This window comes from Chelonoidis abingdonii, chromosome 8, assembly GCF_003597395.2.
Source record: "Chelonoidis abingdonii isolate Lonesome George chromosome 8, CheloAbing_2.0, whole genome shotgun sequence".
Classification (NCBI taxonomy): Eukaryota; Metazoa; Chordata; order Testudines; family Testudinidae; genus Chelonoidis; species Chelonoidis abingdonii.
The window spans coordinates 76,169,295-76,189,091 of NC_133776.1; the positions used below are offsets into that span (position 1 = coordinate 76,169,295).

The 19,797-nt window shown below is 39.0% G+C and overlaps 1 protein-coding gene across 3 annotated transcripts in view; it reads left to right on the forward strand.

Moving 5' to 3' along the window:
* CHM (CHM Rab escort protein) overlaps positions 1 to 19,797 on the forward strand; it is a 148,928-nt gene that overhangs the window by 31,205 nt on the left and 97,926 nt on the right. For 2 of the 3 annotated variants that reach the window (XM_032765494.2, XM_075068739.1), the window contains exons 3-4: positions 7,501 to 7,573; positions 16,311 to 16,435. In XM_032765494.2, the coding sequence (XP_032621385.1) occupies positions 7,501 to 7,573; positions 16,311 to 16,435 (198 nt within the window). Of the gene's footprint in view, positions 1 to 7,500; positions 7,574 to 15,245; positions 15,367 to 16,310; positions 16,436 to 19,797 lie in introns of those variants that run through there. The other variant, XM_075068740.1, reaches the window with a different exon arrangement.

Below are 19,797 nucleotides of genomic sequence, written 5' to 3' on the forward strand. Positions count from 1 at the left end.
ACCTCTCAAGTCCCCTTGGAGTGAAGGGAAAATTTGAGAGTGGCGGGAAGGAAGGTTACCGCGTGGAGAGACACGGGACGCACAAGTGTCAGCTATCTTTTAGGTGATTACCATGAGATAGCCAACTGGAGACTTGGTCAGACTATCCTGAAAACTCCTACATCGAGGTTGCCTTCTCCCCCCCCCCCCCTTTCATCACTTTTTAACAACTGTCGACTTGGTCTCTGTCAAGGCTGATTCCTCACTCTGGTGCTTCGAGTGCAGAAGGTGGGGGCCCACAATGACTCAAAAATTAATACTGTCATCCACGGCTTGTACTCTCCAAGGTTACAGCTTTTCTCTGACCTTCAATGGTAGAAGCTGCCATCACCCAAGTGGCAACGTCTTTGACACCCAGGAAGACGCACTTGACAATTTCTTCCTGTGGGGTACTCAAGCCTTTCCCCCCCATCCCCCCATGCTTCCAGGAAGAGTGAGAAGAACAAAAGGAAATCAGCTGTTGCCACCAGCTAATTAAACAACATGTGTACAAACCTCTTAGAACACACAAATCCAATTCTGTTCTTAAAAAAGGTAAATTGTATTTATAAAAAAAAAAATCTGGGACTTAGGCTTTTGCTAGATTTAAAAAAAAATAAATTACAAGGATTAAGCATGAAGAATAGCTCTCTTGAGGTCCATCTTAAAGGTTACAAGCTAAACGAAAGCACCTGGGGTTTGCACAGAGGAATCCACAAGCCATAAAGAAATAAAAGGGATAAACCTAATTGCGTCTTCCTGAACATTTTCCTGATTTACTTACATATCTGGATTTTTAAATGAGTAGTTTCTAGATGTGATACTGATAATTTTTCATACCTGGCCCAAGCTTCTCACTGCATACCTGCTCCCTGTGTGCCTTTCCCCAAGAACAACAACAGACAAAACGGAATCTTGTTTCAATTTTAAAAAGTTCTAGCCTTTCCACTGGCTCTTTTGGCCAGGTGCCCACTCACTTCCTTTTACCTGTGCATAGCAGTGAGACTTTTTAACCCTTTACAGGTAAAGCAGTTAAAGAACAGCTGCTAAGAGGGATTTTATAGGTAGCTGGCTGGCTGGGCTCATAAAAGGGAGTTCTCCCTGCCCCTCTTCATTTATCACAGCCTCCCTAGCTTGGTCTTGACCAGTCTGAAGTTTCCAGCCTTCTGTTGTTGCTTTTTAGTATTCACCCACGAAAGCTCATGCTCCAAAATGTCTGTTAGTCTTTAAGGTGCCACAGGATTCTTCACTGCTTTTACAAATTTTACAATGGTTATCTGCTATTTAATCTTAAAATTAATCACTTATGTAAAAAGCCATTGTCAAGGGCACTTTAGATTTTATTTGGGAGGAGTTATAGTTCTGTAGACTTTTCAGGATTTTTTTCTGACTTGAAATAGGAGTATTCTTTTTATTTTGGTGAAGTATTCTATGATCTTCATTTCTAGATGAATTTACAAATTATTTAATCTTATTCAAATAACCAATCGAAATAATCTATATTCAAAATGTTGTTGTGTTTTATATTTTGGGTTATTGTCTTTAGGATTATGGATTAAATTTTCTCTAAAAATGAGAATTTGAGCCTACTGAAATGCTTATTTGTGTCATAGACATTCATCATAATAGTGTATATCTGCCTTTCTCTGCAAATATTTAAAGAAGTTAGTTATAAAATATGGAATAGGTGTAAGTAAAATTTTGAAGTATATTGTGTGTTGCTTGCATTTATTACCATATGTTGATCATTGTACCACTTTTAATCTCCAACCACTGTTTGTATTGATCATACTATACCGCATAGGTGATAATGGTAGATGGTTCTGAAGTGGTCCATTATAAAATCCTAAGTATTAGCCTCTGTTGATGATGATGATGCTTGGACAGTGTTTATAAATCAACAGCAGCTAATCTTATTTAAAATAGTCATGTCATTGCAATGTTGCCATAAATTCCTGTAGACAGATTTTAAACTCAAGTTAGCTTCTGCCAAAGTGTAATTGAAGGAGCCCTATTTCTGTGTGCCAGCTATCTGTCTCAATAAATGTAAAATCTGTGGTTCTTTTCAGAGAGCTACATTTACTGTAGATATTAATGAGCTGTTGACATGTGAAATTTCAAGGATAGATCTTAAGTGATTTAGAAAAGTAATTTGCAATTCAAAACTAGGAGGTTGGCCTTTAGTTTAAACTTGAAGTTGCTAAAGGGAAGTATATAAAACTAAAAGTTGATTACTTGCACTGAATACAGCTCCCGCAATAAATGGTCATGCATATGGGACTTTTTTTCTTAGCATATGTTCTATTTTTATTGTACCCCTGCTTATTTTAAGTTTAATTTTTGATCATATTGGGGTGGATGGTGGAGATAGAAGTCTTGAGGGGGGAAAACTTTCTTCGTATCAGCTTTGTTTCTGGAATGAAAATTCAATTTAAATTGTTCCCTTGTCTTTCACAGAAAGGCTTATCTGAAATTTCAGAGTTTTATTGTTTTTTTTTTTTTGTTTTTTTTAATATATTCCTTTTCACCACTACACACACACACACACACTCTGCAGATAAGATGCTGCTTCTCCTCCTGTTGAGATTTAGAGGTAGTTCTAAAGCTGTCAGTCAAGGGTAGGTAAAAGAAGATACCAAAAATGTTCTGCCTTTGTAAAGGGACTGTGGTAGTTATCTCAAATGCTCCTGTTTTGTTTGTTCCAGTGACTCTGGGCATTTTAGCAGTATGAGTTACTTAAAATTCTTTTTGGAGAGCTTCTCTTTTTTCGCAGAGCAAAGAGAAATATCAGACTATGCACTGAACTCTTAAAGAGCTGTCTTATCTTCCTAAACAGTAAATTATGTGTAGCTCAAAAGCTTGTTTCTTTCCACAACAGAAATTGGTCCAATAAAAGATATTACCTCACCCACCTTGTCTCTCTAAAGCAGTGGTTCCCAAACTTGTTCTGCCGCTTGTGGAAGGAAAGCCCTTGGTGGTACGGGCTGGTTGTTTGCTTGCCGCATCTGCAGGTTTGACCGATCGTGGCTCCCAGTGGCCGCGGTTTGCTGCTCCAGACTGGGCAAAAAACCCTTAAGCCAGAGAAGAATTTGCAGCATGACTCAGAAAAAAGTTGAGAGAGAACTTCTGGGTAGAGTACTGCCTGGAAAGGGGCTTGGAAGTGTGAGCAGCAAGCCACAGCCACTGGAGCTGGAGCTCCTGCTGTTTGAATCCACCCGGCCCACCAGGGGCTTTCCATGCACAAGCGGCGGAACGAGTTTAGGAACCACTGCTCTAAAGAATAAGTGTCAGTCAAGCACACGCAGGAACTCCACCTTTCTCAATATATTACATTAGTTTTCCTTTTCGTTTGTTTGCCCCTCTGTCTAGGGTTAGGTCTTAACGCTGTCTCTCTGATATGTCTTCCTGTATGTTTCTTAAAATGAACACGTTACCTGTTTTTTGACCCGTGTGTTTAGCTGAAGTTTAATGTGCTGCTGGTTGTTTCAGTTAAGAGGAATTTATGATGTAATGCTGCTGCTTTTTTTAAAAAAAATTGTACAAAGTCCTGTTTCCCTGAACACAGGAGGATTCAAGCAGCAGGAAGCAGTTTCTTTGCTCACACTTCCAAGCCCCTTTCCAGGCACTACTCTACCCAAAAGTTTTCTCAACTTTTTTCTGAGTCATGCTGCAAATCCTTCTCTGGCTTAAGGGTTTCTTGCTGCCCACTCTCTCAGCTTCTATGGTTTTTATGCTCTTTCTCTGACAGATGTACAAACCTACACAAAACAATAGCCAACAAAACCCCTGCACCTATGCCTTGCATGTACCTTTGTTTTAGATGGTGACATGCACCTGTTTGGGAGGTGAAGGGCCCTATCATTTTAGCTCTTTTTATTCTATAAAGGAGCACAAGGGCTTCTTACAACTCTTAAATGAATGGCAATCGATGCACCCCCTACTTTTAAAGAAGTTTAATCCAACTCTCACCAGTAACAGAAAATTAATTTTTCTCCCTATTTTCTGCAGTACTTTTGAAAACACTGCTATCCTTCCTTTTCAAGCGCAAAACTTGAGAACTCTGACTCTTCACATCTGAGGCTCTGAGCTTGTACCAAATCTTGTTGCTTCTCTGTTTGTTATATTTCTAAGATCTACCCTTTCCCCTCTGTGCCCAGTGCTTAAAATCCTGCTTCATGCCCTCATTCTTTCACCTGTAACATTCCTGTCCTTAGACTCCTGCACTATTGCCTCTCCTTTTTTCAGCGCATCCAACATTCTGCGCCTAAAGTTCTTTCCTGCCACTGTGAGGACGAAAGATGTGTGACGTGATCATTCACTGACTTCCTGAATCTTTCCGCATAAAATTCAAACCTCTCATCCTCACAATGCTTACTTGTTCTGTTCATTCCCACTGGGGGATGTGGCATTGGCCATTGTCGGAAGACAGGATACTGGGCTAGATGGACCTTCGGTCTGACGCAATAAGGTTTTTCTTATGTTCATTGTATTTCCCATCAGATTCCTCCATGCCACAATTTGCACCATCCTCTTTTCACATGTTGTTGCTCTTCTGTCTCTGCTTCCCGCCTTCATCTTCATTCACTTTTCTCCTTGCTCCAGTTGTCAAATACTCAGTGTCCTCTCTCCTTAAAATTCCTATTTTATATGGGATCCCAGAGTGTGGTAGGCCCCTGTACGCTTCTGCCATCTGAATCTCTTTAGTTTGTCCTGCCTCTTTATCTAAATTTATCTGAACGGGTAAGATTTATAATATAATATAACTCACATTATTTGTGTTTAACTCTTATCCTTCCTCTTTACCCTTTTACTTATGTGAAGTTATGAAGCTAATAAATAGTAAACGAGAGAGGGAAAAGGACCCTTCAGTAATGCATTGGTCTTTTGATTCCTCTCCAAGAAAAGTGAGGAAATTGGTTCTCTGGGTCAAAAGATTTAATTCATATATCTTTTAACCTTGATAATTAAGACTAAATGGCAAGAGTTTTGCCAAAAGAAATGAAGTGTGGTTATGGTTAATATTTTTCTCTTGGGAGCCAAGAAAGGAGTCTGTCGTTCTATTTAATTGTGTTTTGGAGCATGTAACTACGGCAGAATGGGAACTAACAAACACAAGAGTTTTAACAGGTAATGCATGAAATAAGTCATCTTGTAATCAGCTTCTTAAAATCAATGTGGCAGTAGCTTCCCTTTGCAGAAGACAGCTATTTTGGTGGGAGGAGACTTTTTTTTTCCGGAGAAATCAAATAAAGGATAGACACATACAGGCAGCTCTCAGGAGAAATCATGAAGCGTCAGCAGCTTTGACTTGTTTTACCACAGCTATTATGGCATGACATTCAGAAAGGCAGCCAGCCTAACAGAAAGTGATTCTACAAAAGATGTTACCTGCTGTTGCTTTTGTATTGCATGCATTTATAGATGCTCTGAGTTTCTTGACTTGATCCATTTCCTGGAATGACGCTGCTTGGTGTTACCTTTAGATTGAGGGCCAGGAAAGCTGATCGGCAGGAAATCATTTACATTCTCAGTGGGAATTTTTGGTCTGGGATTTGTTAAACTGTTCATATAGACCCTAGATAAAATGGTAGTTGGCAAACCAAGAAAATATCCTGTACGTGGTTTAGCAGATGAGACAGTTCAAACCCTTTCCAGAGCCAACACATTCCTTTGCCAGGCATGGTTACCTAGAATTTACAGAAGATAATCTGGGTTTTTCTACTAGTACATCATGGCTTCAGATTCCTCTCTTTCACAGACCTTGGGAGGCAGGCCAGTCTTCGCCCACAGCCAGCCTTAAGCATATTTTCACCAGCAATCATACACCGGGCCATAGTAACTCTAACTCAGGAACCAATCCATGCAACAAACTCCGATGCCAACTCTGCCCACATATTTGCACAGCGACACCATCACAAGAACCAACCAGATCAGCCACACGATCACCAGTTCATTCACCTGCATGTCCACCAATGTAATATGTGCCATCATGTGCCAGCAGTGCCCTTTGGCTATGTACATCAGCCAAACTACGTAAAAGGATAAATGGACACAAGTCAGACATTAGAAATGGCAATATACAAAAACCTGTGGGGGAATACTTGAACCTCCCTGGACACACAATAGCAGATTTAAAGGTAGCCATCCTGCAGCAAAAAAATTTCAGGACCAGACTCCAAAAAGAAACTGCTGAGCTTCAGTTCACTTGCAAATTTGACACCATCAGCTCAAGATTATACAAAGATTGTGAATGGCTAGCCAACTACAAAAGCAGTTTCTCCTCCCGTGGTGGTCACACCTCAACTGCTAGAAGAGGGCCTCATTCTCCCTGATTGAACTAATCTCGTTATCTCTAGCCTGATTCTTGCTTGCATATTTATATCTGCCTCTGGAAATTTCCACCACATGCGTGTGAAGTGGGTATTCACCCACGAAAGTTTTATTCTCCAGTACGTCTGTTAGTCTATAAGATGCCACAGGAATCTTTTGTTGCTCTTTCCCTGAAGTAGCTGAAGGACTTTTTTAGGTCAGTTTCTAGTCATGAACAATTAGACATTTAGCAGACATCTGTCCTTCATGTGTTAACTAAGCAACATAGTAGAGCATCACCCTCTGGTTCTACAAAGACACTGACATTCCTAATGAAGTCTTTGTCAGTACATATAACTCTTGTGAAAAACATCCTCCTTTAAACACGTGAGTTGGACTCAAACCTTCATCTTAAACTTTTCAGTTGCTGAATTCGATCTAGGAGGAATTGTATGATTTTATTATCTCTGGTGTAAAATGCAAACTGCCTTTTTTCTTATCTTTCTGAAAAGTTTAAATAAATTTTTACTCAGAGTTTTTAAGCTTCTGTTATAGAATTTTTAAAAATATCTCTCCATGGTGGGGGTGGGGGGATTACAAAAGAAATGAATAAAGTGCGATTTAATGTAACTTTACGGGTCCATTGAAGAACGCATTCTGGTTTTGGTCACTCTTGAAAAGTCCCAACATGCTTTAGATTACTGGTATTAGTGTTAAATCCTGTGAGGTAGCATCTTTTATTATAGGTGTGGTAGAATCCTTTCATTTTATTAGTATGTTTATATTGTGCTTGCTTCCTTCCCATAAAAGTAACATTTATGTTTTACTTAATCTCTTATTCATATAATGGAAAAGTTCACTAGTTAGTATGATGTTTAGGAAGTGTCAATAGGAAAAACTTAAAAAGGGAAGTCAGAGGACCAACTACTAAAAGGAAAAAAGCACAACTATGACTGACTTTTTTGTGTTGAACTTAGTAAATTGACAACTTCTTTTCAAGTTGGAAAGAGCAAGTATATTGGAGAGCATTCAATGAGATGTGAGAAATTGGCTCTTTTGGCTCAGAATATAGAACATGAGAATTATTTTTATTAACAGAGTTACATAAAGTTCTGCACAGTCCCATAAACAGCATTATAGGTATTCAGTAGCTATTTTTTTTTTTCTTTGCAGGAGAAATTACTATGGCGGAAACTGGGCCAGTTTTAGCTTTTCAGGATTATTGTCCTGGATTAAGGAAAACCAGGTAAGGAACTAGAATGATTTTTTTTTTTTTTTTTTTTCTCCTCAGGTTTCTAGTACAGTAACACCTCACTTAGTCATCCTGGTTAACCTTGTTTAGTTGTTATATTGCTGATCAATTAGGAAACATGCTCATTTAAAGTTGTGTAATGCTCTCTTTTGGGAGCTGCCTCTTTTGTCTACCGCTTGCACGAAGAGCAGCCCCTTGCAGCTAGCTGGTGGGGGCTTGAAACCAGACTGGATTGGCACCCCCTATCAGCTCCCCACTCCCCTAAATTCCCTGTGCAGCAGCTGCCTGCAGTTCAGCTGTGTCCCTCCCCCCTCTCACTGCCACGTGCTGCTCCTGCCCTTTGCCTTGGAGCTGCTCCTCGAGACCCCTGCTTGCTGTGCCGGGGGAGAGGGAAGGAAGAGGGGGGCTAATGTCAGGGTGTCCCCCTGCTCCTGCACCCCGTTTACTCCATCTTCCATAGAGCAGGGCTCAAGACAGAGGGAGCTTGCAGCAGCTCTCAGCAAGCTGATCTAATTAACAAGGCAGTGTACTTAAGGGAAATGCACATATCTCCCTCCATTCCTGCTGCCTTGCAGAGTGAGAGAGTTAACCCTTGAGGGCTCAGTCCATTGCTATTTCATCATTTAGCAGTAAGGGAAACATCCCACCCTTTGACTCCTCCACCTCAACCAAGCTTCACAATCGTCACTGTGTACCATTATTAAATTTTTTTAAAACTTGTAGAGTGTGTGTGTGTGTGTATAGATAGATAGATAGATACAATATACACAAATACACTTGTTTGTTTGGTGAAAAAAATTTCCCTGGAACCTAACGCCCTCATTTACATTAATTCTTATGGGGAAATTGGATTCACATAACATCATTTTGCTTAAAATCGTATTTTTCAGGAACATAACTACAACGTTAAGTGAGGAGTTACTATATTCTATTTTTTGTGAAAAAATACTTACATAACCAAGAACTTAGGAAGTGTCTAGTACTCTTTGGTATTACATATTTAATAAATATTAAAGCTAGCAAAACCGAACTACCATGCATCTCATTTTTATACATGGACAATTTTATTTAAAATAGATAACTCCTAAACAGCAGTGCAGGTAGGGCGGTCTGGTACACCACGCCATACCAGTAAGATATTTAAAGCTGATACAGTGTACCAGAAAGACAGAAAAGGAGCAGAATGTGAGGCCGCTGGGTGGCCCAATGCTGACAACTCCTCTGCTGCGGTAGTACTGCCCTCAGCCCTTCCACACAGGGTCTCCTCCATCTGTACAGCAGCCCTGCTGGAGGACAGGGCTCGGAGGCAGGGCTGGGGACAGTACAGCCGTGCTGGAGGAGCTGCTGATGTTCTCCTGCTTTCCCTGTTGTTCCTGGGAGAGCCCTGAACTGCAGGGCTCCCCCGGGAACTGAAGCAGGGAAAGAAGGAGAGCATGGGGCCACTGGGAAGCCCCACACTGGCAACTTCGCTGATAGAGCCACCCAGCAGTCCCACGTTCCGTTCATTGCTGCAATTCCGAAGTCTCTGGCGCAGTGGGAGAAGGACAGAGCTTCCCCCCCGCCCTCCAGGTAAGGATCATGGGAAGAGAATGGGAAGGGCACGGGAGCCCTGGACTGGGGACAGGGAGGACTCTTATGGAGGGTCACGTGAGGAGGTCATGTGCCCCCCCTGGTTAGCTGTCTCTCGCCCCTCCCTCACCTACCCTCCATACCAGTAAGAAATGGAATCCACTTCTACCACTGCTCCTGAATTAAACTACATCTGGTAACCTCAGTATTATAATTGTTAATTCAGGGTTTCTCAAACAGGGGTCACCGCTTGTGTAGGGAAAGCCCCTGGCAGGCCGGGCCAGAGTGTTTACCTGCCCTGTCTGCAGGTCTGGCCGATTGTGGCTCCCACTGGCCTTGGACTGCTGCTCCGGGCCAATGGGAGCTGTGGGAAGGGGCAGGTAAACATACTGGCCCAGCCTGCCAGGGGCTTTCCCTACACAAGCGGTGACCCCTGTTTGAGAAACCCTGTGTTAATTATAATACATGTTATCAAAAAGGGCATCTCTGAAGTATATCTTAAAATAAGAGAGTACTGTTTTATGAGTATAAATGAGACCATACAGCCACATAATAGATATACTTTATTAAATGAGCTTTTATAGGCTTCACCCATCATGGATATATTCTGAATTCATTTTATCTGTATGTAAGAAGTGTTTCCATTTCACTGTCATTACTGGATAAAAATACTAATTTGCACTTCTGTGGAACATTCCAAGTGAGGATCTTAAAGCACTTTATGGATACTAATGAATTACGCCTCACATCACTGCAGTGAAGAAAAGTGTTATCAGTATTTTATAGAATATCAGAACTATTTTATGTGTTTACATAGCTTGAAACCAGACTATGTTAATGCTCACTATAAGACTTTTAGTGTGCTCCAACAGGGTCTGCATGGGCCATTTAGTGTGCAACAAGTTACCATGGATTACAATTTTACACCCCTCTAATGCGGACAAAACCACCATGTAGACAAGCTATGGCAGAGCTAAGAATACAATCTGCATATGCTTTTGTGGGATCATGTGGGAACATAGCTCTTTATGCTCAGTCTGTATCCTGTATGTGTGTGTGTGTTGAGATAGACTCATAGACTTTCAGGTCAGAAGGGACCAATATGATCATCTAGTCTGACCTCCTGCACAAAGCAGGCCACAGAATCCTACCCATCCACTTCTATCTAACAACTCCTAACCTATGTCTGAGTTATTGAAGTCTTCAAATTTGGTTTGAAGACCTCAAGCTGCGGAGAATCCACCAGCAAGTGACCCATGCCCCACGCTGCAGAGGAAGGCAAAAAACCTCCAGGGCTTTGCCAATCTGCCCCGGAGGAAAATTCCTTCCCAACCCCAAATATGGCAATCAGCTAAACCCTGAGCATGTGGGCAAACTCACCAGCCAGCACTCAGAAAGAATTCTCTGCAGTAACTCAGATCCCATCCCATCACAGACCACTGGGCTACTTACCTGCTGATAATCAAAGATCAGTTGCCAAAATTAAGCTATCCCATCATACCATCCCTTCCATAAACTTATCAAGCTTAGTCTTAAAGCCAGATATGTCTTTTGCCCCCACTACTTCCCTGGAAGGCTGTTCCAGAACTTCACTCCTCTAATGGTTAGAACCTTCGTCTAATTTCAAGTCTAACTTCCTAGTGTCCAGTTATATACCATTTGTTTTGTGTCTACATTGGTACTAAGCCTAAATATTCCTCTCCCTCCTAATATTATCTCTCTTATATTTAAAGAGCAAGCATATCCCCCCTCAACCTTCTTTTGGTTAGGCTAACAAGCCAAGCTCTTTGAGTCTCCTTTCATAAGGCAGGTTTTCCATTCCTCGGATCATCCTAGTAGCCCGTCTCTGAAGCTGTCCAGTTTGAATTCATCCTTCTTAAACATGGGAGACCAAACTGCACACAGTATTCCAGATGAGGTCTCACCAGTGCCTTATATAACTAACACCCCTATCTTTTGCTGGAAATACTCGCTGATGCATCCTAAACACCGCATACATTTTTAACGGGCATATCGCATTGGTGACTCAGTCATCCTGTGATCAACCAATACTCCAAGGTCCTTCTCCTCCTCTGTTGCTTCCAACTGATTTGTCCCCAATTTATAACTAAAATTCTTGTTATTAATCCCTAAATGCATGACCTTGCACTTCTCACTATTAAATTTCATCCTATCACTATTACTCCAGTTTAGAAGGTCATCCAGATCTTCCTGTATGATATCCCAGTCCTTCTCTGTGTTAGCAATACCTCCCAGCTTTGTGTCATCTGCAAACTTTATTAGCGCATGTCTGTGCGTGTGTGTATATATAGTGGGCTGTGTGTGTGTGTATATTTAAAAAATAAATAAATACAAAAATATAAGTAAATATAAACTGCATAATCCCAGTTGTTGGCATAATTTATTTTTGGACAGATTACCATAGTTTTTGGTATACTTGTCAGATCCTACCTCTGAAACTTATCATGTAGCCAAGACAAACACTTTAATTTGAACGCAGATATTGCATTTTTCTATAACCGAGGCTTATGTAATTCATGACTGTTCACTCAAAGCTTTTTAAAAAGGGCACTCGCTTAGAACAAGCAGGCATTTGAACTATATTAGCAAGTGGATATGCACAGTTACTGCTTTATTGCTTTTAAATTCCTGTTGTGATTATCTACTGAAGTGTTGTGAAGCCAGCTAATCCATAGGAAATAACCTCTCCAGTTTAGTCACATGTGTCTATTTATATTGATTATACTAAAAGGAAACACTTTGTAATAGGGCTGTTCAATATCACAACTTAAAATTGGAAGTGAGATCACCACTTTCATATATGTCACACAGTCGTCTCTCTGATTCATGGTTTTATTCCTGAACACTTACTCCTTTTGAACCAAGAAGTTAGCCAAAATTCAGGGCTTGTCTACACTACTGGCTGGATCGACAGGCAGTGATTGATCCAGCGGGGATTGATTTATCATGTCTAGTATAGATGCGATAAATTGACCGCCATTCACTCCAGCATCGACTCCGGTACTGAACCTCAATGAGAAGCTGTAGGGGACTTGACGGGAGAGCGTTTCCCGTCGACACACTGCAGTGAAGACACCTCGATAAGTAGATCTAAGTACCTTGACTTCAGCTACATTATTCTCGTAATGATCGATTCTTCCCTTCCCACCTCTCCCCCGTGTAGACCAGCCCTCAAGGTCTAGCAGGTTGTTTTCGTTAGTGGGAGGAATTGATGATGATGAGTCAGGAATTTAAGTACAGTCATCTCTGTTTACAAAGATTGTAGGAAGTCCTGTTTCCCTTAACACAGGAGGAGTTAAATGCATGAGTCAGTTTCTTTCCTCACAGTTCCAAGCCTCTTTCCAGCCAGCAAACTCTCTAAAAATTCTCTTAGGGCTATGCTGCATGTCTTCCTCTTGGCTGTTTTAAGTTCTTCCCTTTTGCCTTCTCTCTGTTTCTGTGCGTTTTCTATATCATGTCTCATTTGGAGGACAGGGCTCAGAGGCAGGGCTGGGGGCAGTACAGCCATACCGGATGAGCTTCCAATGTTCTGCTCCCTTCCCAGCTATGGTTCCTGAGAGAGCCCTGAACTGCAAGGCTCTCTCGGGAACTGCAACAGGGAAAGGAGCAGAACGTGAGGCCACCGGGTGGCTCCACACTGGCAACTCCTCCCTTTGCCCACTAGCTTCAACTAGATTTCACCCAAACCCAATCATAACAGTGTACACACTAACTCAAACTTCAATCTACTACAGTACATTGTGATTTTTAGTAAGTAATATAGCTATCACAGAGAATAACCATTTTAGCTAAGTTTTAGCTTTAGCTAACCTACCAAGCATTCTTCCCATTCATTCAGTTTTTGCAAGAGTCTCTAGAGGAAGTGTACATTGAACAATAAGAGATCCTAAATATTAAAACTTTCGATAAAGGGTAAAGCTCTGCTCTCAATCAGGGTGACAAGGTGGGCGAGGTAATATCTTTGGACTAAATCTGTTGTTTAATATTACTGTAGTTAAAGTCGTTCTTGGGGATTTTGTTGCATTAATTTGGAAACCAGACAACACCCTTTAACTTTTTTCAGGTTTGATGAAGTACAAATACAATCACTTTTTTTATTTGACTTTTGCTTTTTCAAGTGTCCCTGACTCTAGTACCCTGTAACATTAGCAGATAGTAGTAGAAATTATATATGGTAGCTCTTTTCTTTAATTCTTGAAATTGTACTGTTTCAGTAATTTTTAAAATGTTGAAATCAAATGACACTTTAAAACATCATGTAAAATAAACCATCACATAAATACACACCAAATAGATAACCCATGCATACCAACTGCCTTATCAGGAAATGTAAAAATATCCCTATTTTAATAAGGAAATCTGTTCAAAATTTTATCCTTATGACTTCAAATATCTTAATATATTTGCCTTTTAACAATGTTTGCTATCCACTTTCTTTCACTTGTCCCCTATTTAGCAACCACAGACTAGATACTACTTGTTGTAGCTGCAAGAACTTCTGCATGACTGCCTTCTTGTGACACTGCATTATGTCCAACAGGTACTGGAAAGTTACACAGGTTACCCACATTTGTGACTAACTTGAGAGACTATCATTTTTAATTTGTTCTATGCCTTCCGTATTCTTGAAAAAAATTCAGAATTGCACTTTGTGCAGAGCTACAGCATCAAATCCACTGGGAAAAATTTGTCCCAAATGCTTAGAGTATTGTGTAAGAATGTAATTACTATTTACATGCGTTCTCCATCAGGCAGAAATTGAGAACCATAATTCTATATTTTCTGTTTCTTTTACACTTTCAATCCTAGCTGAATCTCATCTGCAACCTCCCCTATTTAGGAGTGAGCACGAATACAAGAAAAGACCTCAAATTCTGTGTCACACTAAGTCCACCCAGTTACAAATGGAGAGAAGTCTGTTGCTCAAGGTCGTCCTCATAGTCTATGGTACTGCTAGGCTGATCTCAACTCCCAGTTTATGCAGAAGACCATTTTGCCCCATTCTCTGTTGTTGTACTGACCATATCCTTTTGCACAGACAGCGCAGTCTGTTTTTCCATTACCTTTCACTTTAACTGTGTGACTGTTCAAATTCTTTATTTCACAAAGGCATTTGTAAGGTGAGTAAACTCCTAATTATTTTACAAAAGCAAGCTTTACAAAGTGTCTGGAGCAGGTAGGTTCTTTTTAAAATACTTTCCCACCATTATGTTTCTCTTAGAAAGGAGTAGGGGAAGTACTCCTCCTGTAAAAAAAAACAAAAAAACAAACAAACCAAAAACAAAAACAAAAAACCCCCCTACTTCTCCTCCATAGTAGATAAGTATGCTACATCAATAGATCAGACGACCCCACCCCCAAATAAAGCAGTAGAAACCACAATGCTCTCTCCAAGAGCTCCACTTTATAAATAAATTGACATATACATACAAACTGCACAAAGTAAATGAGTTACCAAGACTTGAAAGGAAATGCTAGCTCTTTTTCTCATAATGAGATCACCAAAACAGCCAGCACAACTGAGGATAACAGCATGCTAAACAATCAGCAGTATATCATGCCTGTTTTACTATTATGCTGGAGACAATTGTGTAGACTGGTGATTTCAACCTTTTTTCAATTGTGGACCGCTAAAAAATTTTGAGTGGAGGTGTGGACCCCTTTGGAAATCTTAGACTTAGGCCCCCAGGGTTTGCAGACCACAGGTTGAAAATCATCTGCATAGACCGAGTGAGTACTTTGCACTAGAAGGGCCAATAAGGGATTCTTAGTTTTGTGAAGATGCTTTCTCATATCTTAGATCTTTCATAACCTATTAATAGTGATTGGGGGAGTGATGAAATATGTCACATAGGGCTCAGTTAACAATAAGACAAATGTTTTGTACATTTCTTAACCACTTTTGATAGTTGTATGGAAAGATGAGTTTCTTCTCTCTCTGTGATGCTAAAAGAGAACTTGTATGTGCCCAGATTGAAGATCAAGAGGAATCTTGCTTAGTCTCTGAGTAGTTTGTATCTGTTTGCCACATTTGACAAATGTCCTTTGTTTCAGGTGCTCTTCCAAAAATAATCTAATGGCTCTTGTTACTTAAACAAGCAGGATGTTAGCAAGAGCTAACCTCTTGGGAAAAGACTGTTGCACTCATTTTCTTTCCAGGGAGAGGGTTCTTCCTAAAATCTCATCATATGACCTAAGTAAATGTCTAGCCTGACTAGCTAATTCTCAAATCATTTCATTCCTAGGTGTGGTCTCTAATACAAGAGTTCTCAGCCAGAATTGAGGGATCAGACTCTCTCTTAGGGTATGGCTACATCTGAGTTGGTGGTGCGATTGGTATGCCAGCCTGTGCTGCAGTGCTTGCTTTAATCTAGCTACAGTGGCCAAAAATGGCAGTGAAGCTGCAGTAGCACAGGCTTCAGCAAGAGCTAGCATCGTGAGTACATACTTAAGGTTCCCATTATGCCTGTACAGCCCACACTGAAACCTGTGCTCCTGTGTCTTCATGGATATTTTTACTTGTACTAGCTAGATTAAATCTAGTGTGGATATGCCAATCCATTCTGCAATCTTGCCTTGGACTGAGTTACAGTTATGGGAACTAACCTGCCAGATATAATACTAGTTTCTTTTTTAAATAGCCTATTTGATATTGCTTGCAAGCTAAGTGAATTTTCACTTTAACGTACCATGTCAACATCTACCTGACGTAAATAGGTCTACAAATTGGAAAAAAAAAAATGCATGAATAGTCTCTGTTTTTTATGTTAACTTGCTTGATAAACTTCCAGTAAAAGTCATCAAATACTGAATCAGTCAAAAGATGTATTGTGGTACTTTGAAACCTCGTCTTTCATCACAAATTATAAATAGCAGCTCTCATTTTAAATACTTTTATTAGTGCAGACCTGTGCTCCTATCTAAACTGAATTAATATCTAGCTATAGGAAACTACACATTTAAGCTATACAGTGGCATAAAAAGGAAATTTTCCTCAAAAACATCACTAGAAAGTTAGAATTGATGGAACTGAAGTTTATTTCAGTTCACAATAGCATCCAGGTTGGTAACGTTTTAAGTTTAATTAAAAAATTAAAGTAGAGTTCAAAAAATTTCCTATCATCTTGTATTTGTTTGTAAGGAAAAAACTGATATCGGAGAGGACAGTGAAGACTGGAGAAAATTGATCCTTGAAACAGAAGAAGCTATTTCTCTTAACAAGAAGGATAACACCATTCAGCATGTAGAAGATGTCTGCTATGCTAGGTAAGCATAAATAGTATGGAAGATATATAAACAAAATTCCTTGGTATAGCTTTTTATATTGTGAATGATTAATTACGTTGTGATCTCAGCATAAGTGATTTTTTTTCTTTCTCTTTCATCTATATCCTTTTGGGTTAACAGCAAAAATAAGAATTATAAATTGCTCTCCAAAAGTCCTATACTTAAGTCCCCCGTACTTAACTGAAACTGGCAGATCTTTTACTGGCTTTGCTTCGGTTTACATGTAATAAACATTTTGGGCAATTTAGTGAATAAAAGGCTAATAGTTCTTTTCTGATTGGAAACTAGCAATAAGGTGTGATTAGAGCTGCTCACCATCTTTGAACTACTATATTTATTTATTGTACTTTAGCTGAATGAAAAGCTGCAAAGATGCCGTAGAGAATCTTTGTTTTTAACTAAAATATCTCTTTTCATGGCAGTTGTAAATAGAAGAACATAGGTAAAATGAATGTGTCCAAACAGCACTTCAGTAATATAATTAACATTGATACAAAAATTGCAAGAGTGATAACCAATTTCAGTTCTTAACAATTCAGACAATAAACAAATCTAAGATTAGCATGATATTTTAGATTGAATTGTCATGAATGAAGGGTCCCTTTTTAATGTAGGGTAAATTCAGCTAAGCATTCCTGTGGTATATCTACTTTGAATTTGGAAGCCTACTGTAAGTATCAGAAACCAGTCCATATGTACCTTTTAATACTGGTTCAGCACTGAAAGTGATAAAATGTTTAACAGGGTATTGTGTAAAATATTTAGAAGTTGAGGTACGTACGGTAGGTTATGATCCAGATAAAATGTAAAGGTTCCGTTTCTTTTAAAATTACTGTGTCTAATCCCAGTCATATAATCACTGCCATAACTTTATCATAATAAATGTTCAAAACTAGTACTGAAGTAGGATTAAAAGTTTTAATCTCTCTCAGATATAACTAATTGCTAAAGAGGTTGCATGCTGAAAAATGGCTCTGACCAACAGCAGACTCAAAAATGGGTTTCAAATATTTCACAATTTGTACAAGAGAGTCTTAATTTGAACTTCCAGATTAGTTCTAGATTTCTTTTAAGCACCTGATGAAGTCTAGGTCATTTAATTACATAGTGTTTGCTCTTCTTTCTGCCTCCAAATAGAGCGGGGAGTTGGATAAAAATAGCAAAGAAAAAGTTTGCCTAAACAACTTGAGTTGATTATGGTACTTCTGACAACTTACATGTTCTGTCTGGATTTTGTTGTTGTTTCTTAACTTTATAACGCCTATGAAGTAACCATTAAACATTTATTTTGAAAGAATAAACAGCTGGGTAGCAGTATAATATATACTGTGCAAATCTGAAATGAATGGCCCCAGAACAAAGTGCATCCATCAAAGGAAAAGAATACTGTTTCTGCAACAAGCTGTATTGGAAAAAGGAAAATGGCTGAAAAATAAATAGTGAACACCTGTGCTGAATAAATTAACCAGCTGGTTGGCAATTTTTCATTTGACCTATCTGAAGGGGTGGCTGTTACAAGGCATTAATAAGACACATTCACTTTGAGATATTCCTTTGTTACTACCATTAATTGATGAATGGTGGTAGATAATATTCAAAATTTACACAACAATTTGCCTGCAGATGTATCCTTTTTGTGAATTAGTAGAAAATTGTCTGCCCAAAGGTTTAATTTGAGTGATTTTTCATTTTTTATAGACACAGTTGTTACATTATTCAGGGATGGTTATTCCTATAAGAATGATGTCATGAGTTCGGTTTTATATAAAGGGGCTGGGCTTTTGTGATAAAATGAGTAGACCTGAAAATCATACAAATTGTGATGTTCATTAAGGGGGAAGTTGAATAGATTTTTATAATACATCAGTACAGTGCAACTTCCTTATATAGTTACTTTATCAAACTTCCATTTAGAGTGAGGTTGAATGCTTTGCAAAGTCCAAATTGAACTTGGGTTATAAAGAATTTTTGCTTAAAATGAAATAGTTCTGTGACATCAACTTGAGGCTTGCACAACATCTGTATGTTGACAGAGCAGAACTGCATATGTAAGGTTATAGCTGGGATGAAGTAAGACCTTCATTTTAATGTTCAAATATTTATAGCTTATGCATTAAGTTTACACAAACATTATATCCTGTTTATATGAATAAATATCTCCACAATATTGAATTGATTTCCAGCAATACAAGTTAGCTGAGATGAATTTTAAAAAATATTTTCTATGGAAAAAAGTCATCATACTGTATCATTTAAGATATTGTAGATAGACATTTAACACTATATAGAGAAAACAGAATATTTTATAAAAAGCTAATGTAAATCAAAATAAAAATGACACAGCAAAACCATGATCATTTCAGCTTTTTCATGTGTGGAATTATTTTCATTTGACTGTTCTAGTATAAGTGAATGTATAAATATTTATGTATATTGTACGTTTATGATGGATTCTGGTATATAATGCTATAGTAAAAGTTTTATTGATATAGGTTGAGAATAACTGCATTGTTTGTGAGCACTAGAGCTGTATGTGACTCTTACAAATGGACCAGAATGAGTGTCTTTCTACCAAACCATACTGGTGTTTATTATGCTCCGTTTAATAGAAAAACTTTTACAAATTTTGGGGAATTTCCAATGTGATTAGCTGTTGTTTTTACACTCAGAATCACGTGACATAATACCATAAGGCACCTTAATACCATACCAACTGTGCAGGTATCAGAGAGAAAAGTAAATAATCATCAGAAATTTCTAAAATTACATTTGTTCTATAAAGTTGTCATAAAGCCTCAAATTTTTTTTGCAGAGGGAGAGATATTACCATCTTTCCAGAACCTCTTTCTAGAACTGACGTTTTCCTGTGATTATGGGACCATAAACCTGTCTGTTGGTCGAGGACTGAATATTCTCTATTATGCTTCAATGTATAGCTTTGGGGAAAATTTCCATGATGGTCTGGGGGCCATGAGGGAAGAATGTTTGTGTAGGAATTTTAAAGAAAAATGACAGCTTGAAATCTGCTCAGTTTTTTAGCTTTTTAGTCAAACGTATATATGATATACCACAAGGTTCTGCAGTGTGTTACTTAGCCAACCCTACTTTGGGTGGGAGAAGTGGATGTACTAAACATGGAAAAAGTCTAATATTGAACAGAATGATGTCTACATGGGACCAGCAAAAGTAAAGTACAAAACTGTACTTCAGGTCATCTGCAAATTTGACACCATCAGCTCAGGATTAAACAAAGACTGTGAATGGCTTCCCAACTACAAAACCAGTTTCTCCTCCCTTGGTTTTCACATCTCAACTGCTAGAACAGGGCCTCATCCTCCCTG